The sequence below is a fragment of the Phyllobates terribilis genome, unplaced genomic scaffold, assembly GCF_046119375.1.
Source record: "Phyllobates terribilis strain yellow unplaced genomic scaffold, ASM4611937v1 Scaffold_12__6_contigs__length_324123572, whole genome shotgun sequence".
Lineage (NCBI taxonomy): Eukaryota > Metazoa > Chordata > Amphibia > Anura > Dendrobatidae > Phyllobates > Phyllobates terribilis.
Genome location: NW_027362772.1, coordinates 62,906,890 through 62,930,465, shown reverse-complemented (window position 1 = coordinate 62,930,465; position 23,576 = coordinate 62,906,890). Strand labels below are relative to the sequence as shown.

The 23,576-nt window shown below is 41.9% G+C and overlaps 1 protein-coding gene across 2 annotated transcripts in view; it reads left to right on the top strand.

Annotated features, from left to right (window-relative positions):
* The window catches only part of ERFL (ETS repressor factor like), a 94,436-nt gene extending 72,821 nt beyond the window's left edge, over positions 1 to 21,615 (top strand). Inside the window, exons 2-6 of one of the 2 annotated variants that reach the window (XM_073655850.1) lie at positions 4,152 to 4,223; positions 10,105 to 10,339; positions 16,801 to 16,978; positions 17,187 to 17,301; positions 19,478 to 21,615. In XM_073655850.1, coding sequence (XP_073511951.1) covers positions 4,160 to 4,223; positions 10,105 to 10,339; positions 16,801 to 16,978; positions 17,187 to 17,301; positions 19,478 to 20,022 — 1,137 coding nt within the window. In that variant the 5' untranslated portion in view covers positions 4,152 to 4,159 and the 3' untranslated portion in view covers positions 20,023 to 21,615. Of the gene's footprint in view, positions 1 to 3,930; positions 4,224 to 10,104; positions 10,340 to 16,800; positions 16,979 to 17,186; positions 17,302 to 19,477 lie in introns of those variants that run through there. The other variant, XM_073655851.1, reaches the window with a different exon arrangement.
* Positions 21,616 to 23,576: the final 1,961 nt, after the last annotated feature.

Here is a 23,576-nt window from a genome sequence, read left to right as displayed (position 1 = left end):
GTGTTGTATGTTGTGTTGTGTGTGTTGTGTGTGTTGTGTGCTGTATGTTGTGTTGTGTGCAGTATGTTGTGTGTTGTGTTGTGTTCTGTGTTGTATGTGTTGTGTGCTGTATGTTGTGTTGTGTTGTGTGTGTTGTGTGGAGTATGTTGTGTGTTGTGTTGTGTGTGTTGTGTGCTGTATGTTGTGTTGTGTTGTATGTTGTGTGCTCTGTGTTGTATGTTGTGTTGTGTGTGTTGTGTGTGTTGTGTGTTGTATGTTGTGTGCTCTGTGTTGTGTTGTGTGTGTTGTGTGCTCTGTGTTGTGTGCTGTATGTTGTGTTGTGTGTTGTATGTTGTGTGCTCTGTGTTGTGTGCTCTGTGTTGTGTGCTGTATGTTGTGTTGTGCTCTGTGTTGTGTGTGTTGTGTGGAGTATGTTGTGTGTTGTGTTGTGTGTGTTGTGTGGAGTATGTTGTGTGTTGTGTGTTGTGTGCTCTGTGTTGTGTGTGTTGTGTGCAGTATGTTGTGTGTTGTGTTGTGCTCTGTGTTGTGTGTGTTGTGTGCTGTATGTTGTGTTGTGTGCAGTATGTTGTGTGTTGTGTTGTGTTCTGTGTTGTATGTGTTGTGTGCTGTATGTTGTGTTGTGTGTGTTGTGTGGAGTATGTTGTGTGTTGTGTTGTGTGTGTTGTGTGCTCTGTGTTGTGTGCTGTATGTTGTGTTGTGTTGTATGTTGTGTGCTCTGTGTTGTATGTTGTGTTGTGTGTGTTGTGTGTTGTATGTTGTGTGCTCTGTGTTGTGTTGTGTGCTCTGTGTTGTGTGCTGTATGTTGTGTTGTGTGTGTTGTGTGTGTTGTGTGTTGTATGTTGTGTGCTCTGTGTTGTGTTGTGTGTGTTGTGTGCTCTGTGTTGTGTGCTCTGTGTTGTGTGCTCTGTGTTGTGTGCTGTATGTTGTGTTGTGTGTGTTGTGTGCTCTGTGTTGTGTGTGTTGTGTGGAGTATGTTGTGTGTTGTGTTGTGTGTGTTGTGTGGAGTATGTTGTGTGTTGTGTTGTGTGCTCTGTGTTGTATGTTGTGTTGTGTGTGTTGTGTGGAGTATGTTGTGTTGTGTGTGTTGTGTGCTCTGTGTTGTGTGCTCTGTGTTGTGTGCTCTGTGTTGTGTGCTGTATGTTGTATTGTGTTGTGCTCTGTGTTGTGTGTGTTGTGTGGAGTATGTTGTGTGCTGTATGTTGTGTGTGTTGTGTGCTCTGTGTTGTGTGCTCTGTGTTGTGTGCTCTGTGTTGTGTGCTCTGTGTTGTGTGCTGTATGTTGTGTTGTGTGTGTTGTGTGCTCTGTGTTGTGTGTGTTGTGTGTGTTGTGTGGAGTATGTTGTGTGTTGTGTGTGTTGTGTGGAGTATGTTGTGTGTTGTGTTGTGTGCTCTGTGTTGTATGTTGTGTTGTGTGTGTTGTGTGTGTTGTGTGGAGTATGTTGTGTTGTGTGTGTTGTGTGCTCTGTGTTGTGTGCTCTGTGTTGTGTGCTCTGTGTTGTGTGCTGTATGTTGTATTGTGTTGTGCTCTGTGTTGTGTGTGTTGTGTGTGTTGTGTGGAGTATGTTGTGTGCTGTATGTTGTGTGTGTTGTGTGCTCTGTGTTGTGTGCTCTGTGTTGTGTGCTCTGTGTTGTGTGCTGTATGTTGTGTTGTGTGTGTTGTGTGCTCTGTGTTGTGTGTGTTGTGTGTGTTGTGTGGAGTATGTTGTGTGTTGTGTGTGTTGTGTGGAGTATGTTGTGTGTTGTGTTGTGTGCTCTGTGTTGTATGTTGTGTTGTGTGTGTTGTGTGTGTTGTGTGGAGTATGTTGTGTTGTGTGTGTTGTGTGCTCTGTGTTGTGTTCTGTATGTTGTGTTGTGTTGTGCTCTGTGTTGTGTGTTGTATGTTGTGTTGTGTGTGTTGTGTGCTCTGTGTTGTGTTCTGTATGTTGTGTTGTGTTGTGCTCTGTGTTGTGTGTTGTATGTTGTGTTGTGTGTGTTGTGTGCTCTGTGTTGTGTGCTGTATGTTGTGTTGTGTTGTGCTCTGTGTTGTGTGTTGTATGTTGTGTTGTGTGTGTTGTGTGCTCTGTGTTGTGTTCTGTATGTTGTGTTGTGTTGTGCTCTGTGTTGTGTGTTGTATGTTGTGTTGTGTGTGTTGTGTGCTCTGTGTTGTGTTCTGTATGTTGTGTTGTGTTGTGCTCTGTGTTGTGTGTTGTATGTTGTGTTGTGTGTGTTGTGTGCTCTGTGTTGTGTGCTGTATGTTGTGTTGTGTTGTGCTCTGTGTTGTGTGTTGTATGTTGTGTTGTGTGTGTTGTGTGCTCTGTGTTGTGTTCTGTATGTTGTGTTGTGTTGTGCTCTGTGTTGTGTGTTGTATGTTGTGTTGTGTGTGTTGTGTGCTCTGTGTTGTGTGCTGTATGTTGTGTTGTGTTGTGCTCTGTGTTGTGTGTTGTATGTTGTGTTGTGTGTGTTGTGTGCTCTGTGTTGTGTGCTGTATGTTGTGTTGTGTTGTGCTCTGTGTTGTGTGTTGTATGTTGTGTTGTGTGTGTTGTGTGCTCTGTGTTGTGTGCTGTATGTTGTGTTGTGTTGTGCTCTGTGTTGTGTGTGGAGCAGGAGAATAATCTGTAGATCGCTGAGGTTGTGTTGTTTCCTGTAGTTTCCTCTAGGAAGGAGAAGAAGGGTCTTACACATCTCAGCCCCCTCCCTCCCTGTACACCCCCAGCTTCCATGTCACACAAGAGGCGTGAAGACAGCACACTCTCCGCCCGGGGCCCCACTTTCCGCTGCACCCCATCTGCTGTTCGGCAGATCATTATCTGGCTCTGGCTTGTCTCCTTCTGCCGGGGGCTGCTGGGGGGGAGCAGCAGAGGGCTTGGTGAAAAGATCAAGCACAGGAGGGGGTGTGAGAGGAGAGGGGGGCTGAGTTTTGCTTGTGGCTTTGGAGGAGCAGGATACTTCGCTTCCCTGTTACATTATCAGGTTGTTTGCACATGGAGCAGGAGCAGGTATTGTCAGTGGTGCTGTGCAGCATGGAGAACTCACCCACACTCTGGTCTTACATGTAGCCGCAGTTAGCAGGTCACTTTCTTCAGTTCTTCCAGCTTTTCTGCTCTTGTACTTGTTGATTGTTTTGAAACTTCTGGGGTAGTTTCTATTCTGGATATTCTTCATCCAGTAACTCTCCAGCTGATGTAAAACTACAATACCCAGTGTGAGGCTGTCAGGACATGATAAGGGTTGGAGTAATGCAACAACGTTAAACCCCCTTAATTAGACAATATCTACCCGATATATCATATTTGGAGATGGGACATTTGCTGACCTGTTTCTCTTCTTTCTTCTTCCCCTCTGCTTCCTTGTCTTTAACCTTTCACTCTCCTTGTTTTCTTCATTACTCTCCTCATTCCATAACTCTCCTTTTATGTTGTTTTCTTGTTTTTGTTTCTTTTTCTTTATTATTTATTTATTTTGTAACTTTTCACTATTCTTTACTTTTTCTCATTACTCCTTAATCTTCTTGGATCTTCTGCTTCATCTTCACCTGATTATTCTTAACAACTCTCGTCATCGTCTTCAACTTTTCTCTGTACCCCTTTCACTTCTGCATTTCCTCACTGGGTGGTCTTCTGTCTTTCTCACCTTCTTCTCATCTTCTTCTTCACCTATTAATTCAACTTCCTCCCCAATTTCCTTCCTGTCATCTTCACTTCCTCACCTGCTTAACATCTTAAACTCTCCTGGATGTTGTACCCTTGTTCTTCTCACCATCATCACTTCTTCTTCTTCACCTGTTCATGCCCCATCATCCCTGGTCCATCTGCTTGTGACATACTCGTCTCTTACCCCTCACCTGTGTTCTCCTTCACCTCCTCCTGGTGTCATCCTCACCACCTCCTGGACCTCCTGCCTGGATAACTTTCATCTTCTCTATCTTATTACATGTATGTCATCTTCATTTCGTCTTCGTCTCCTTCTGTCTTTGACTTTCTTCTATCTGTGACTCATCTTTTGTTCTTCTCCTGCTTCTTTGATCTTTTGCCTTTTTCTCTCATTTTATCCATAACTCAACTCAATACACCTTTCTGGATCATCCTCCTTCTTGGGTCTCTGCTCTCTTCTTCCATCTCCTCTTTTTATTTGCTTTTTCTCCCCCTTTCTCCCTTTCCTATACCCTGTCTGCAGAATCAAGCATGGATTGCAGCTGCGTGTCTGATATTCTTCTGACTCCTTCTATGCCTGCTCTCTGGACTCCAGGTAACTTCAGACATTTAGTGTGTGCACATGCTGTCCGTAGTGACAGTCATCATTTCTCTTTCTTTATCTCCTTCTTTCTTTTCTTTCCATTCCCTTTTTCTTTTTCTCCCTTTTTTTTCTTTCTTTCTCTCCCTTCTTTCTCTTTCTTTCTTTCATTCCCTATTTTTTCTTTATATCTCTCTTTCTTTGTTTCTCTCCTTTCTTTATCTCTATCTTTCTTCCCCCTTCTTTCAATTTTTCACTTTTATTCCCTCTTTTTTTTCTTTCTCTCCCTCTTTCTTTCTTTTCTTTCCAGACCCTCTTTCTTTCTTTCCCTTTTTTTCTTTCTTTCCCTCTTTTTTCTTTCCCTTTCTCTCTTTCTTTCTCCCTCTCTTTCTTAATTTTTTTTATTTTTCTTTGTTTTATTCACTTTTTTTCTTTCTCTCCCTCTTTCTCTCCCTCTTTCTCTTTCTGTTTCTCTCCCTCTTTGTTTCGTTCTCTTTCTTTCTTTCTCTTTCTTTATTCCTTCCTTTCTTCCCCTTTCTTTCTCTTTCTTTTATTCCCTCTTTTTCTTTCCTTCTTTCTTTTTCTTTCTTTCTTTTTCTCTTCTCCCTTCTTTTTCTTTCTTTTCCCTTTTTCTTTCTCTCCCTCTTTCTCGTTCTTTCTTTCTTTCTTTTTCTTTCTTTCTTTCTTTCTTTTTCTTTCCTTTTCTCTCTCCCTTTGAAATTATTATAGACTGTCGGTGGCTGACTTTCCTCTCCCTTCATGTGGGACAAAACACATTTCTTCATTATGTTTGATTAGGAAGGAGATTGGAGATTGCATTAATGTCGCACGATGTGGTGTTGGGTTCAAGATGCTCATTTTTTTCCAGGGGATTCAGCCAGACTATCTGCTGTCGGCCAGTCTATGATGGGGTCGCATGCGATTGCAGCAGAGCGCGGTGTGTGTTTCCTCATCCATTTCTCATGTTCTCACAATATTATATTGTTCCCAGGAGACACCTGGTGACGGCTGCAGAGATAGAAAGGAGGCAGAGAATAATTACCGGGAGGTTCAGCACCGCATTGTATTAGCGGTATAATCAGCAAGTGCAGTAAAGGGGGGAATATGGAGAGGAGAACTGAGATCAGAAGTGATCGGGGAGGTCAGAACTAATGGAGAGGTCAGCACCAGAGCACTGGGCAGGGGGAGAGATTTAGGCACTTTGGTTTTTAAGATGAAGTATGCAACAGGAATAGGAATGGGACAAAGGAAGAAGAGGAAGAGGGGGAGAACTAATAATAAGAGGAGGAAGAGGGGGAGATCTAATAATAAGAGGAGGAAGAGGGGGAGATCTAATAATAAGAGGAGGAAGAGGGGGGGAACTAATAAGAGGAGGAAGAGGGGGAGAACTAATAATAAGAGGAGGAAGAGGGGGAGAACTAATAATAAGAGGAGGAAGAGGGGGAGAACTAATAATAAGAGGAGGAAGAGGAGAAAACTAATAAGAGAAGGAAGAGGGGAGAACTAATAATGAGAGAAGGAAGAGAGGGAGAACTAATAAGAGGAGGAGGAGGAGAAGAACTAATAATAAGAGGAGGAAGAGGGGAGAACTAATAATAGGAGGGGGAGGAGGGGGAGAACTAATAATAAGAGGAGGAAGAGAGGGAGAACTAATAAGAGGAGGAGGAGGAGAAGAACTAATAATAAGAGGAGGAAGAGGGGGAGAACTAATAATAAGAGGAGGAAGAGGGGGAGAACTAATAATAGGAGGGGGAGGAGGGGGAGAACTAATAATAGGAGGAAGAGAGGGAGAACTAATAAGAGGAGGAGGAGGAGAAGAACTAATAATAAGAGGAGGAAGAGGGGGAGAACTAATAATAAGAGGAGGAAGAGGGGGAGAACTAATAATAAGAGGAGGAAGAGGGGGAGAACTAATAATAAGAGGAGGAAGAGGGGGAGAACTAATAATGAGAGAAGGAAGAGAGGGAGAACTAATAAGAGGAGGAGGAGAAGAACTAATAATAAGAGGAGGAAGAGGGGAGAACTAATAATAGGAGGGGGAGGAGGGGGAGAACTAATAATAAGAGGAGGAAGAGAGGGAGAACTAATAAGAGGAGGAGGAGGAGAAGAACTAATAATAAGAGGAGGAAGAGGGGGAGAACTAATAATAAGAGGAGGAAGAGGGGGAGAACTAATAATAGGAGGGGGAGGAGGGGGAGAACTAATAATAAGAGGAGGAAGAGAGGGAGAACTAATAAGAGGAGGAGGAGGAGAAGAACTAATAATAAGAGGAGGAAGAGGGGGAGAACTAATAATAAGAGGAGGAAGAGGGGGAGAACTAATAATAAGAGGAGGAAGAGGGGGAGAACTAATAATAAGAGGAGGAAGAGGGGGAGAACTAATAATAAGAGGAGGAAGAGGGGGAGAACTAATAAGAGGAGGAGGAGGAGAAGAACTAATAATAAGAGGAGGAAGAGGGGAGAACTAATAAGAAGAGGAGGAAGAGGGGGAGAACTAATAAGAGGAGGAGGAGGAGAAGAATTAATAATAAGAGGAGGAAGAGGGGAGAACTAATAAGAAGAGGAGAATGAGGGGGAGAACTAATAATAAGAGGAGGAAGAGGGGGAGAACTAATAATAAGAGGAGAATGAGGGGGAAATTAATAAGAGGAGGAAGAGGGGCAGAACTAATAAGAAGAGGAGAATGAGGGGGAGAACTAATAATAAGAGGAGGAAGAGGGGGAGAACTAATAATAAGAGGAGAATGAGGGGGAAACTAATAAGAGGAGGAAGAGGGGGAGAACTAATAATAAGAGGAGAATGAGGGGGAAACTAATAAGAGGAGGAAGAGGGGATAACTAATAATAAGAGGAGGAAGAGAGGGAGAACTAATAAGAGGAAGAAGAGGGGAGAACTAATAAGAAGAGGAAGAGGAGAATAACTAAAAGTACCAGAAGAACTACTAAGAAGAGGGGGAGAGGGAGAAGTGATGGGGACTTCTGTAGGAGGACTAGTTTACAGAATGTTTTCTGAACTTTATAGCAAAAGATTTAAAACTACAACTCCCAGCAGTGTAATATATACAAACAACTATCCCCCCTTTCCTTTATCATTTTCCATATCCCCGGATGATACTTTGCTTTTGAAAAAGTAAATGATTCTTCTGGAATAGATGATGGAGACATTAGAATCAGCATTATAGTGCGGGAGTGATCGGGGGGATTTCTGCAGAAACGAAATTGGTCAATGTAGCAGAGCTGAGTTTGCTACTTGGCGATATTACAGCGGTAATATAGTGAGTTTTCATAGAACTTCAATATAATGGCATCTATCAATCTATATTCCTCTTTCTTTCTTCTTTCTTTTCTTGTTACATCTTGCTGATTTATTATTCCTCAGTTCCCCTATGGCACAGATACGTCGGGCGATATTACAGGCATGAGATATAATAACCAATATCTAACATGTCTCAATGTTTAGGGCTAAAATATCGTTTTGCTGGTTGCCAATAATTTCTCCTTCATCGATGTATTCCCCCATGATGTGGTGGAGGGTGGAGGGGGCTCTGTGGGGGCTGCAGTCAGTGGTGGTCGAATTGCAGAAGTGAAGTTCACATCGAATAAGACAGAAATAGAGGAGAGAAAAACAGAAACATGAAAGAGAAGAGGAGAGATAGAAATGGGAATTGAAAATAAACAGTAATTGGAGAAGGGTCAGCGGTAGCAGAGAACATGGATGTAGCAGCAGACAGGGAAGAAAGGATGATGGAAGACTGAATTATCCCAGAGATTACTGGCAAAGTGACAGCAGCCCGGGTGTCAAGGGGTTAATCAGCGAGATAATAGTATTTATACAGCAATATAACCAGTAGATTTATCTAAAAATGGTCAAAATAACAGTGATAGTGGGGAAAAAGGATTTCAGATTCCATTGAAGAAAACTGTAACTAATAGAACTCAAAGTGGTAAAATGCAAATAATATTATCATATTCTATCATTATAAAAGTGTTAGTAACAGAGTTTATTTAACTATTACCAATGCAAATATTAATTGTAATAATTATCTAATAAGTATGATAATTTTATAGAAATTTCCTACATATGAAAACATCACATTATAATGTCAGTTACTTGTTACCTTAAGTAATTCAGGTCTTAATTATAATTATTGATGTGTATGTGTGTGTGTATATATATATTTAACAGAGAAAATACATATATACATACATATATAATACATATGTGTATATTTTTGTGTATATATTTATGTGTGTGTGATATGTATGTATAGATGTGTGATATATATATATATACACATTTCTGTCTGTATATATATATATATGTGTGTGTGTGTGATATGTTTGTATATATGTGTGATATATATATATATATATATATATATACATTTCTGTATGTATATATATATGTGCATATGTTTATATATATATATATATATATATATATATATATGTGTGTGTGTATATGTCTGGTATATTTATATATATATATATAGATATAGATATATATATATATGCACTGTATATAAATATATATGCTGCATATATTCAGTACATACAGTATATATAATATATACTGTGTAATTTTATATATATATATATATATATTCATATATATGTATACATATTATATCTATAAAAAGAAGCAGCATATCCAAAGGAGTGAAGAACACACACATACAGTATATATATATATATATATATATATATATATATACATATATATAATATATAATTTGTAATTTTATATATATATACATATATATATGTATTCATATTATATCTATAAAAAGAGGCAGCATATCCAAAGTAGTAAAGAACTTTTTCATTGTGTGTGTGTGTGTATATATATATATATATATATATATATATATATAAATATGCGATAGATAGATAAATATGGATGTTATTTATTATTATATTATTTTGGTAAATATTTACTATATTTCTCATTCCTGAGTTTTTTTCTTCTACCCTTCTTTATTTGGTTGTGGTTGATGCGGATATCGGGGCCTTATTCCTCTGTAATCAATGCTCCTTGCTTGGTGTAAATGTTCCTAACCTATACAGATAGAAGTAGATTTCCGCTTCCAGTTTTAACATAAACCTATCTGCGAGGTCAATGGCGGAGATATGTAGCTGTATAGACACATCTGCATGCATCTGGGATATAGACCTTGTTCACGTCTCTTTCCCTAAGGGCTTATTCACACATCACTGATTTTACGGATCATTTTTCATCATCGTTGCTTTGGATTTTACATTCTTTCCTCAGTTTATTTTTGAGTATGAAAAGTTTTCTCAAACTTCTCCTTTCAAACAAACATGAAAATGGGCCGGCACACGGAAAGCATCCAAGCATCTTGGCTTTTTTTGTTCCTGGACACATAGACTTGCGTGACTCAAAGTCGGACACTCGGTCTGCAAAAATACACGTACATGTGAACAGCCCCATAGAATAGAATATATATGTTTTATCATGCATAGAACTCGTAAGTGAAAAACTGACGTCTGAATGATCCCTAAAGTGGAGCCGAAAACTTTTATGAGCAAAAACTAAGACCTTCAACTTTGCATTTCTATCAAACTTTACTAATTGCTTTGGCAGTGAAGTGGAGGTGCTGCTTTCGTGAAAGCGGTAGAAATGACCTTTTGCAAAATTATTTTCTTCAATCAGACTTGTTCCTTTAATATCTGGATATTGGGTTAACTATAATGCAAGCTGTTGTTCCCTGTTATCATCCATTTCAGACTAGGGCAAGTCAATCTTTAGTGCTCCTAAATTGGATGATTGGAAATAAGTCCGGGACATTCCCTGTCCTCTTGCATATTATCTATGTGACTGCTCTTATCAGGCTTTTTTTTTTTAACAACTCCCATTTTTCTCTTTTTTTAATCCAGGGTTTGCCTTTCCTGACTGGGCCTATAAGCCGGAGTCCAGCCCGGGCTCCAGACAGATCCAGCTCTGGCACTTTATTCTGGAGCTTCTTCAGAAAGAGGAATATCATGATTTCATCGCCTGGCAAGGAGACTATGGAGAATTCGTCATCAAGGACCCCGATGAGGTGGCGCGGTTATGGGGTATACGCAAATGTAAACCTCATATGAACTATGACAAGCTGAGTAGAGCACTCAGGTAAGATCATTGCAGGGATCATCATTGAGTCAATATTATTGGAATAATAGACATTACCCTCTTAATACTTCAGAAAGGGCTCTCCAACTGAGAGACACAGGCAGAGAAACACATAGACTTTGCTAATGTTTATCTCACTCCATTACTGGATGTACATCTACACTGCTCAATACTGCTGTATAGTGTTCTCTGCAGCTTTCTAGTAAATGTTTTATATCACCCCAGTGATGGATGCACATCTACACTGCTCAGTACCGCTGTATAATGTCCTCCATGCTGCTGAAACTTTCTAGCAAATGCTTTTTATCGCTCCAATGATGGATGCACATCTACACTGCTCAGTACTGCCGAATAATGTCCTTCATTCAGTTGCAGCTTTTTAGCTAGTATTTTTATCACCCCAGAGATGGACTCACAGCTACATCGCTCAGCACTGCTGAATAATGTCCTCTATGCTGCTGCTGAACTTGAGCGTCAAGTGGCATAACTAGAGTTTGATGGGCCCTAGTGCAAAATTTAGATCTTGGCCTTATTCTCCATATTGATCAGCTGTATTGACATTTGTAGTGTTCTAGATCGTATACAGACATACATGTTCACCCTCCTTGTAATACTGTCCCCCATCCTGGGCCCCTGTCTGTAATAATGTCCTCCATCCTGGGTCCCTGTCTGTAATAATGCCCCTCATTCTGCCCTTTCTGTAATAATGTCCCCTTTCCTGGCCCCTATTCTGTAATAATGTCTCTCATCCTGGGCCCCTCCCTGTTATAATGTTCCCTGATTTTGTCCTCTTCCTGTTATAATGTTCCCCATCCTGAGCCCCTTCCAGTAATCATGTCTCCCATTCTGGCTCCTTCCTCTATAAAAGTCCCCCATCCTTGGCCCCTTCCTGGTGTAATGTCCTCCGTCCTTGCTCCCTTCCTGGTATAATGCTCTCATCCTGGGCCCTTTGCTTGTATGTCCCCCATTCTGGGCCCCTTCCTTGTATAATGTCTGTCCTGCCACTCTTTTCCAACAGATTAAATAAAAAAACAAAAACAATTCCTCTTACCTTCCTCTGCTACCACAACGTGAGGTGTCCTCTTCTATAATGTGTAGCTGACTTTGGCGTGCCAGGCATGAGTGGCGCATGACATCACTACCATGCGCCGCTCTTGACGGGCACACTAATATCAGTTGCTGGATTCTGATTGGCCGGCAGCATGATTTGCAGTGCAGAGAGCCAGCAGGTCCTGCGTGACAATACACTTCAGCTGAATGTGTTTCCTGTGACCACAATCTGTGTGTTACATAGAAACAGGACAGGTGGAATCCTCAAGTCAGTGTGCGTAGTGTATGTAAAGCATCAGAGTAGCTAATCATCTTCCACTAGCTCAGAGACAACGTGCAGCTAATTACCATCCACTAGCTCAGAGACAATGTGCAGCTAGTCACCATCCACTAGCTCAGGGACAACGTTCAACTAATCACCATCCACTAGCTCAGAGACAACGTGCAGCTAATCGCCATCCACTAGCTCAGGAACAACGTGCAGCTAATCACCACCCACTAGCTGAGAGACAACGTGCAGCTAATCTCCATCCACTAGCTCAGAAACAACGTGCAGCTAATCGCCATCCACTAGCTCAGGGACAACGTTCAACTAATCACCATCCACTAGCTCAGAGAAAACGTGCAGCTAATCGCCATCCACTAGCTCAGGAACAACGTGCAGCTAATCGCCATCCACTAGCTCAGGGACAACCTGCAGCTAATCACCATCCACTAGCTCAGGAACAACGTGCAACTAATCGCCATCCACTAGCTTAGGGACAACGTGCAGCTAATCACCGTCCACTAGCTCAGAGACAACGTGCAGCTAATCACCATCCACAAGCTCAAAGACAAATTGCAACTAATCACCATCCACTAGCTCAGAGACAACGTGCAACTAATCACCATCCACTAGCTCAGAAACACCGTGCAGCTAATCGCCATCCACTAGCTCAGGGACAATGTGCAGCTAATCACCTTCCACTAGCTCAGGGACGTGCAGCTAATCAACATCCACTAGCTCAGAGACAACGTGCAACTAATTACCACCCACTAGCTCAGAGACAATGTGCAACTAATCGCCATCCACTAGCTCAGGGACAACGTGCAACTAATCACCATCCACTAGCTCAGGGACATCGTGCAGCTAGTCGCCATCCACTAGCTCAGGAACAACGTCCAGCTAATCACCTTCCACTAGCTCAGGGACAACGTGCAGCTAATTACCATCCACTAGCTCAAAGACAACGTGCAGCTAATCACCTTCCACTAGCTCAGAGACAACGTGCAGCTAATCGCCATCCACTAGCTTAGGAACAACGTGCAGCTAATTGCCATCCACTAGCTCACGGACAACGTGCAGCTAATCACCATCCACTAGCTCAGGGACAATGTGGAACTAATCGCCATCCACTAGCTCAGGGACAATGTGCAGCTAATCGCCATCCACTAGCTCAGGGACAACGTGCAGCTAATCACCATCCACTAGCTCAGAGACAACGTGCAACTAATCACCATCCACTAGCTCAGGGACAACGTGCAGCTAATCGCCATCCACTAGCTCAGGAACAACGTGCAGCTAATCGCCATCCACTAGCTCACGGACAACATGCAGCTAATCAACATCCACTAGCTCAGAGACAACGTGCAACTAATTACCATCCACTAGCTCAGAGACAACGTGCAACTAATCGCCATCCACTAGCTCAGAAACAACGTGCAGCTAATCGCCATCCACTATCTCAGGGACAACGTGCAACTAATCGCCATCCACTAGCTCAGGGACAACGTGCAGCTAATCACCTTCCACTAGCTCAGGGACAGCGTGCAGCTAATCACCATCCACTAGCTCAGAGACAACGTGCAGATAATCACCTTCCACTAGCTCAGAGACAACGTGCAGCTAATTACCTTCCACTACTCAGGGACAATGTGCAGCTAATCACCATCCACTAGCTCAGGGACAACGTGCAGCTAATCACCTTCCACTAGCTCAGAGACAACATGCAGATAATCACCTTCCACTAGCTCAGAGACAACGTGCAGCTAATCACCTTCCACTACTCAGGGACAATGTGCAGCTAATCACCATCCACTAGCTCAGGGACAACGTGCAGCTAATCACCTTCCACTAGCTCAGGGACAGCGTGCAGATAATCACCATCCACTAGCTCAGAGACAACGTGCAGATAATCACCTTCCACTAGCTCAGAGACAACGTGCAGCTAATTACCTTCCACTACTCAGGGACAATGTGCAGCTAATCACCATCCACTAGCTCAGGGACAACGTGCAGCTAATCACCTTCCACTAGCTCAGAGACAACATGCAGATAATCACCTTCCACTAGCTCAGAGACAACGTGCAGCTAATCACCTTCCACTACTCAGGGACAATGTGCAGCTAATCACCATCCACTAGCTCAGGGACAACGTGCAGCTAATCACCTTCCACTAGCTCAGGGACAGCGTGCAGCTAATCACCATCCACTAGCTCAGAGACAACGTGCAGATAATCACCTTCCACTAGCTCAGAGACAACGTGCAGCTAATTACCTTCCACTACTCAGGGACAATGTGCAGCTAATCACCATCCACTAGCTCAGGGACAACGTGCAGCTAATCACCTTCCACTAGCTCAGAGACAACATGCAGATAATCACCTTCCACTAGCTCAGAGACAACGTGCAGCTAATCACCTTCCACTACTCAGGGACAATGTGCAGCTAATCACCATCCACTAGCTCAGGGACAACGTGCAGCTAATCACCTTCCACTAGCTCAGAGACAACGTGCAGATAATCATCATCCACTAGCTCAGGGACAATGTGCAGCTAATCACCATCCACTAGCTCAGGGACAATGTGCAGCTAATCACCTTCCACTAGCTCAGAGACCACGTGCAGCTAATCACCTTCCACTACTCAGGGACAATGTGCAGCTAATCACCATCCACTAGCTCAGGGACAACGTGCAGCTAATCACCATCCACTAGCTCAGAGACAACGTGCAGCTAATCACCATCCACTAGCTCAGAGACAACGTGCAGCTAATCACCTTCCACTACTCAGGGAAAACATGCAGCTAATCATCATCCACTAGCTCAGAGACAACAAAAACGTAAAGGGAAAAACTGGTGAAAAATGCAAGATACAAATCATATAACAGCCAAAAAATAGTGTTAATCCTCAAGTCCTGCCTATTCTGAAAAGTCACGTAAAATAACAGGTATGCACTAACGTGGGAGAGGAAAGCAAATAATTATTATTATTATTTTTCGTACAAAAATAACTAGAAATTCATATTAAATGTCAAATTTAGATCTGCCACAGGGAGGTAAAGTGAGAACATCAGCCATGTACAGAGTATCCGCATTGCTCCCTGTGATATCAGATGGCTCATATATGGCTCAAGCCCAGACGGTCCCTGTGGAGCATGCGGGTGAAGCGAGGAGGAGGATCCTCATCCCTTTGCCGAAAAATCACTTTTGACATTTAATTTCAAAAAATCTTCCCAGTCCTAAGACGTGGGTGATACGTTTGCCCTGTGAATGCCGCGGAGTCTCTCTGGAGAGGAGGGGTGCGGTGGGACGTGCCGCTACTATACATCTTGTTTTCTTTAATGCATACGTGATACGTTCTGTCGTAATGAAATCTGCTCGATTTTTTTTTTTACATTTACAGATGTGAGAAATCCAAAACAGTAGGATCCAATGCATTAATGTAATGGATTCCATCAATATTTAGATTAGTTTTAATAGAACAAGCAAATTATTAAAAGGGGTTGTCCAGTTTAGAAATCTTGTTTTTTTATACACCCTTTAAATCTGAGGTCACCGTTTAGGACCCTCATCTCTTGACTAGAGTGGAAGGAAATTACGGTAATAAAGACCATCTCATGCTATGGAGGACCAGTCCTGTCCAGCATTGCATTTATTTGAATGGACACACTGTAATGCCTTTTTTCCCCTTTGGGGGAGCTGTAGGGAGACTAAATTCTTTCTGCCAAGTTTCCTCTGCAGTAAGAAGTCGCTGATCAACTAATTATGAAAAGAAGTATGAAATGTCTAAAGTGGAGAATCCCTTTAATTAAATGATTACTCTTCTAACTTGATCTTGTGATGCCATAATAATTGTATCACCCCAAAACGCCAACCTCTAACGACCCGATTCATTATTGCATTTGCGCCTTTCTTTGTGTAACTTTTGTTTTTCTTTTGTGTCTTATTCTTCTTTTCCTGTTTTTTGGGAGGTTTCGTTGCTAAATTTTGGCACAGATGTCCACCACTCCCCAAGAGTTATTTTATATATGGCAGATATTTTTGTGAAAATTTTTGCGATATCTTAGAGGTTCGTGTGACTATTTGGGCTAAAGTAAAAAATGTAATTTTTTTATTTTGTGCGAAATTCATGAACCATGTGTGCAATTTTGAAAAATTTGGCGAAACAAACATCAAGAATATAAGAAAAAAAAAATAAATAAAAGAAACTTAATATCCCGTAAATAAAAAATTGGGACCTAGATGATTCCCTTCTGTTTAACAACTTACTGCCTGCAGTCAAGGGCAATCCATCTCTAGCAGCAAAGGACCCAAGACAGATTTTAGTAAGCGGGGTGGGTCTGTGTTTCGCTACAGGATGTGGGCAGGGCTTGGTCTCTCTACAGGACGTGGGCAGGGCTTGGTCTCTCTACCGGATGTGGGCAGGGCTTGGTCTCTCTACCGGACGTGGGCAGGGCTTGGTCTCTCTACAGGACGTGGGCAGGGCTTGGTCTCTCTACAGGACGTGGGCAGGGCTTGGTCTCTCTACAGGACTTGGGCAGGGCTTGGTCTCTCTACAGGACGTGAGCAGGGCTTGGTCTCTCTACAGGACGTGGGCAGGGCTTGGTCTCTACAGGACGTGGGCAAGGCTTGGTCTCTCTACAGGACGTGGGCAGGGCTTGGTCTCTCTTCCGGACGTGGGCAGGGCTTGGTCTCTCTACAGGACGTGGGCAGGGCTTGGTCTCTCTATAGGACGTGGGCAGGGCTTGGTCTCTTTACAGGAAGGAGGGGAGCTTTATCTTTTTGCTTCTGCTCACCTATCTTACTGTAAACAGGTATGACATAGGCCGGCTTTGAGTTCAGCACAGACAAACCAAGGGACATTGTCATAAAGAAAACGTTGGGAAACTAAAGAAAGGAAGTCCTTGCTCCTATAATGCTGGCAGAATGCTAATGAAAATGGGGTTCCTTTTTCAGCTTTTTATGGCGCTTTTTGAAGTACACCACTGTCAGGAATGTTGTAGAGACCGTAGTCTGGAACAATCTCTACCTTTAGGGATGCATAGATTTGGTTTGAAGAAAGGTCCACAAAAGCAAAGAACCCTTAATATTGTCTCTAACGTGAAGATGAAGACGAAGTAATTAATAATGCTTTAACCTTTTTCTTCCAGATATTATTACAACAAGAGAATTCTACACAAGACCAAGGGCAAGAGATTCACCTACAAGTTCAACTTCAGTAAAGTTGTGCTCGTCAACTACCCTCTACTGGACATGGCCAACTCGTCCCTCCTCCTGGGGCAGAACCCCTTCCCTGGGGCACATTCACATGACCCCTTCACTCCCGAGGTAGGAAGAAACCTTCATTAGTGACACCATGTGATTAGTCAGGGCTAGTGCTCAATCATGTAAGTGCTCTTTAGATACTGGAGACCCCCTTTAAGTCCCACCAGAAGGTGTTGTGAAGATATGGCCTTAAGGGTACACTCAGGTTTGATACCGTAGGCTTCACAGCAAGGCCGTGCACTAATATTGATCACTGCATCTTCATTTCCAGGCGTTGCAGTCTCTCTTCTCGCCTACTGGTCGGCCTCCATTACTGGATCGTCCTCTTTCTACTCCAGAGACCGAGAAGCTTCGTCTTGAGGCCGCTTTTCCTTTCCTGAGCTCAGGTAAGGATGATGGTGATGGTCCTAGAAAAGAAGAAATCCTCTGTGGACACTGATATAGGCGATCTAAAGACTTAAAGGGAATCTGTCAGTAGATTTTGCTATGAAATTTGATAGCAGCATAATGTAGAGGTGGAGACCCCGATTCCAACGATGTATCACTTACTGGGCTGCTTGGAGTAGTTTTGATAGAATCCCTGTTTTCTCTGCTGGAGCAGTGCTCTGAATGCTGAGCTCTGTGTAACTCCTCCCTCATCTCGGATTGGCAGCTTCCTGTGTACACTGTCAGCAAGCTGCCAATCAGTGGTGGAGGCGGGATTACACAGATTAGCTGGACTGGCTTGCATGGTAGACCTAGTCCTGTAGTGATAATCTTCTGCTGATAAAACACTGATTGTATTGAAACTCTATCACAAAGCCTAGTAAGTGACACATCCCTGGAATTGGGCTCTCTGCCCCTACATTTTGCTGCTCTCAGATTAACCCCTTTATAGCCTGGGGCGTAATAGTACGCACCAGGCTGTCACCCCCTGTTCAGTGCGGGCTCTGGTGCTGATCCCACACTGATCCGGGCACATGTCAGCTGATTTATACAGCCGTGGGTGGAATCGCGATCCACCCGCGGCTGTTAACATGTTAAATGCCGCTGTCAATCTCTGACAGCGGCATTTAACAGCGCTGCGCCAGAAGCGCAACACTTACCCCGCGGGTCACTGATGGGTGGGCATGACAACCCTGGGTCTGCAGCAGACCCCAGTGGTTGTCATGTGCTGATCGCTATGAGTGCCACCTAGTGGTCGGCGCTCATAGCACCGGACCATTTCTGCTACATAGAGGTGATCTGCTCATCACCTCTATGTAGCAGAGGCGATCGGACAGTTGCTGCTTCTAGTCTCCTATGGAGACTATAGAAGCAAGCAAGATGTGTAAAAAAATGTTTTTAAAAATATTTAAAAAATTAAAAAAAATATAAAAAGTTTAAATCACCTCCCTTTCGCCCCATTCAAAATAAAATAATAAAAAAAAACCCCACATACACATATTTGGTATCGCCGTGTTCAGAATCGCCCGATCTATCAACATAAAAAAGAATTAATCCGATCGGTAAACAGCAAAACGAGAAAAAAATTCTAAACGCCAGAATTACGCTTTTTTGGTCGCTGCAACATTGCAATAAAATGCAATAACGGGCGATCAAAACATCGGATCTACCCCAAAATGGTATCAATAAAAACTTCAGCTCAGCGCGCAAAAAATAAGCCCTCACCCAGCCCCACATCCCAAAAAATGAAGACGCTACGGGTCTTGGAAAATGGCGCCATTTATTTTCTTTTTAGCAAACTTTGGATTTTTTTTTCACCACTTAAATAAAAAAGAACCTATAGATGTTTGGTGTCTAAGAACTCGTAATGACCTGGAGAATAATAATGGTCAGTTTTAGCATTCAGTGAACGTGGTAAAAAAAAAAAAAAAAAATCTGTGGTATTGCACTTTTTTTGCAATTTCATCGCACTTGGAATTTTTTCCCCGTTTTCCCATACACGATATGGTAAAACCAGTGATGGCGTTGAAAAGTACAACTTGTCCCGCAAAAAATAAGCCCTCACATGGCCATATTGACCAAAAAAATAAAAACACTATGGCTCTGGGAACAAGGGGAGCAAAAAACGAAAATGCAAAAACAGAAAATCCCGAGGTCCTTAAAGGGTTTTAAATAGCAAAACCTAATGACAGATTAAGTCCACAAAACGCATCACAGTGATGTATCGGAAGATCTTTTTGGTGGCGTTCAAGACCCTGTTATTCCTAAATCAGTGGGGAGCGGCGGAATCCCAAAATAGAAAAATCAGGCAGCTGTAGAGTTGAGCTTGCAACAGGAATATCTAAGCTAAGATCAATGCGCACAGACACAGCAGAGTTCAGAATTGCAGAGATGACTTTGCAACATTCTCATATTCAGGAAAAAGGGGACATGCATAGAGCTCAGGCTCCAGATTTGTACTCCAAGAGCCCCTTTTGTTGGCCTCCAAGGGTTCAGGAAGAAATCGGGTTACTGGCACCATTTGTCATTGATTTCAATGTATTAAGTATGTAATAAGCTCTAAAGCTCCCCCTAGTGGTGGAGCCAGAACTTTATTATTTAACTATGCTACCACTCATCTATATGATTTCTTTACAGGTTCTGCTTACACCAAGCCTCCAGCAATGCTGCCCCCTTACAACCGAAACACCCCGTTTCCTGATTACACCTGGGGGTTTAACCCATACCTTTCTGGCACTTTCCCACTAACCGGCTCAAAGTTGCCCACCTCCCTGTACCCACCGCAGTTTTATCCTAGTTCACTCTCCCAGCTTCCCCCTCCCGTCTCCCTGCTCCCAGGGGAGTCGTTGGACAGGTCTACCAACCTCTTACCGGGTATACCACAAAGGCTGTGTGCAACCCTTAATTCTCACCCGCTGCCCCTAAGAGTGAGCGGAGAACTAGGCGGCACAGGGGCTGTGAGAAGAGACAGAGTAGAGCAGCCAGAAGGGAAACCAGAGCCAGAATCTGACTCAGACCTGGAAATTACAGATGTGAGCGACTGCAGCTCGGAGGCGGAAGGGTGCGGATATAGTCCGCCGTGCCCGGGATCTTCGATCAGAAGGAGCCGAACAGAAGTCGAACGACCCAAAACAGCGACCACCAAAAGTTCCCAAGAAAAACCAGCTGCTCCGCTCAGCTAGACTTTACGGTTATACAGAACTATCGAAATGTACAATATATATATAGATATATATAATTATACAGATATATAGGGGTAATATGTGCAGTGAATCACCAATTTCATCCTGAAAGCCACTTGGAGAATTTACAAGAATTAACCAATTGATGATGATACTATTGTAACAAGACCTGTGTTTAATAAGGTCAATTGGCTGTCAGGGAATGCTGAGAGTTGTAATTTTGGAACTGGAGAGTTACTGGTTGGTGAACATTGGCCAAAAACTACACAGGGCAACTAACACTGGTAGCCGGACCAGGCCATACTGATTGTGAAATCTTCTGTTTTGCTGCAGTATTGACCTTAAAAAAAAAAAAAAAAAAAGATCGTCTATGTAACGGCACCATATGCTGCAGTATTGACCTGTTGGAAAGAAAAAGATTGTCTATGTAACGGCACCATGTGCTGCAGTACTGATCTGTAGAAAAAAAAAAAGATCGTCTATGTAACGGCGGAATGTCATAGAAGGTATCCGAAAGAACAAACACAACCATATCACATAGATGCTCAAGATGCCAGGTCAAATGTGGCATAAACTCCTAGGGAATGATGAGCTTCCTCTTTCGCGACAGGGAAATGCAGACTAGCGATCCCCTATTGAAAAAAAGGTGGTAAGGAAAAGTTGCTAAGTGTCTATTTTTCTATTAAAGTATTTCAGAATTTGGATATTTGGGACACAGGTGAACCCTACAGTCCGATAAAACCTATTTCTTCTTTCAAGTTTGCAATAATCTTTAAATAAATCTTACTCCAAATTAGTTCATGCAAAATTCATTTAAAGGCACGCAGTATACCTACTGTATGCAGAAGAGTAGTGCCACCTAGTGGCTGTGTGTAAAATTTCAGGTTTAAAATCAAATCTGTGTAAGTAAAGGAGATCTCCGGAATCATAACAAAATAAATGACAAGGTGAAGTATCGCACTTTGTTATATATTAGAATATTTCTTCTTCTTTTTTTTTTTTTTTTTCTTAATGGCGCCGTCCGGCAAACTGGACCTCAAAAGGGGTGTGGCTTAGGTAAATTTTACATTAGAAAATACATTCCCAGACTGTTATGTCTATCTTTCGTTGGATGACTTCAGTCATATCTAGAGCTGTAATCACAATTCTGCTGGTTACCCTCTTAGAAGAGAGCAGAGCTCATGCCTCACAAGAGTAGGGAAGCTTGCTGCTGTCTGTTTCCAAGGGTATAAAAGTGAACTTTTAAAACTTTACTACTAATTCCCAATCCGCCAAAACCAGTATCCCCAGCTTCACCTGTGTAACAAGTCCAGTTTATAACGTGTGTATATGTTTGAACATCCAGTATTCCCAGTCCCCATCCAGTGTTCTGTCAAGATGTATGTGGTAACGTTATGGAGGGGGACGATAAGGGTCAGAAAAAAAAAAAAAAAAAAAAAAAAATCACAGATGCTTTTTTTTTTTTTTCATTTTTTTTGTATCTGTGATTGAAATGAATGAGCCGGAGTAATCCCACAGCAAAGCAATAAAGAAAAACAGAAACAAATCTTTTTTGACTGTTGTATTCGAAGAATCAATCACACACAACACAACTGGGGGTCAACGGAAGAAAAAAAACCAAAAACTTTTATTTTAATTTTTTTGGTGACATTTTGAAAAATTACAACTTTTTGAAAAAAACAAACAAAAAAACAAACAAACATGTTCTTTGGCATTTATATATATTGAGAAAATATCCTATGGCGTTTTGTTTTCCATCTCAAAATTAGAAAAGCGTTAATTTCACAAACCGACGAAAATAATACAAAAATCCCAAAGCTTCACAAAATATATATATATATATATATAAATATATATAGGAATGATGTTTAAATACCCAAACGGAATATCAAGCCACATTGGAAAAAAACATATGTATATATATATATATAATACCCGCCATTTACACATCTGTATACAAGGTACTTCTTTACTTTTTATAGAGAACCTGTCACTAGGTCAAAGTTGTCTATTTTTTGCTATTATTTAATTCCTGTTGCTCCTCTGATCATTCATTTTTTTTGTTTTTTTAAAATCCGTCATACGGTTCCAGAGATATTTATGATCTTTACTATGAGGGGTGTGGCTCAGCTGCTCCTCAGGGGCGTGTCTTTGGATTATTTGCATAATTACTCGCCATGCCACGCCCCCCAAAATTTGCTGAATAAAAAGGCTCATATCTCTGGAACCGTATGGCGAATTTTAATAAAACAAAAAATGCTATACTCAGGGAAGCAGCGGAAATAAGAGCAAAAATAGCCACTCTTTATTCGACGACAGGTCCCCCCTTAAAGGTCCTCTGGAGCAGAGGTAGACATTTTGTAGCTCACCAGCTTTGACCATATTTTAATATAGCATGCAACCTTTTTATTGAGGTTGCGTGATGGGCAGGGTAACAACAACCCTACCGAAATTATATTTAAAACAAAAAATAAGTCTGGTTTCAATACATCCAAGCCTCCTTTACACTCTCTAAATTTTCCTGAGCTGGTTTGGGGTGTTGGCTTATGGTTGCTGGGCTGAATATCTCTAAAAACCAGCATGACCTAAATAATTCCAATGTTCAGCTCAATGCTGGATTGCCCCAGAGGTAAAAAGCCGCCTGAAAGCCATTTTTCATGTTAACATCTCTTAATAAATCAGATTTTTTTTTTAAAATTAGCTAAAGAACTTCCTTGAAGGGTTTAATCCCATTTTTCTAAATGGGTATTGTTGGATAGAGCTTGTAAATACAAGCAAGTTTGCAATTTACTGCTTATTAAAAATTTCAGCTGTTCATGAGATATTAACTTTTTTCTTTTGTTTACAGCTTGTTGCCTTGGAAACCAACCACAGCTGCTAGGCAACAGAACATGCTCGGTGCTTACAAACTTGACAGCAGTGGTGGTCGGTCAAAAGAAAAATGTTAATAGCTCAAAAACGGTTGCACATTTTAATAAGCAGTAAATTGCAAAAGCGCTTTTTTTTTTACGAGCTCTATCCAACAATATCCATCTATGAAAATGGCAATAACCCTTTTAAGTCACCTCTTTTATAGTGATGCTTCATCCCAAGCACTGATCTGTATATAGCAGAAGGTGCAAGTAATTTATACACAATTCCTATTCATATAGAGCAGTTGCCTGGATAATAATGAGGACTTTTCCTTAAAGAGGACCTGTCCTCCCTTGCCATATTTATGTAACTTTTCTACTCTCCTAAATCTTCTCTTGTCTTCCTGTTCCTCTCTATTCCGGAAATATGGCCCTCTTGCCCCTGTATATAAATCTAGCCTTGATGGCCAACTGGGTGTGGGCCTCAAGAAAGTCACCCATGAACCATTGTTGAGAACCACACCCACTTAGCCAATAAGGAAAAGGGAGTCATATCTCAAGAACAGAGAGGCGTAGGAACAAAAGAAAAAGAACGATAGACTCAGGAGAACAGCGGCAACAACATAGTGATGGGTCCTCTTTAGTTACATACTATGATATTTCAGAGAATACATATTTAGACCATCTGTTTATATCACGTAC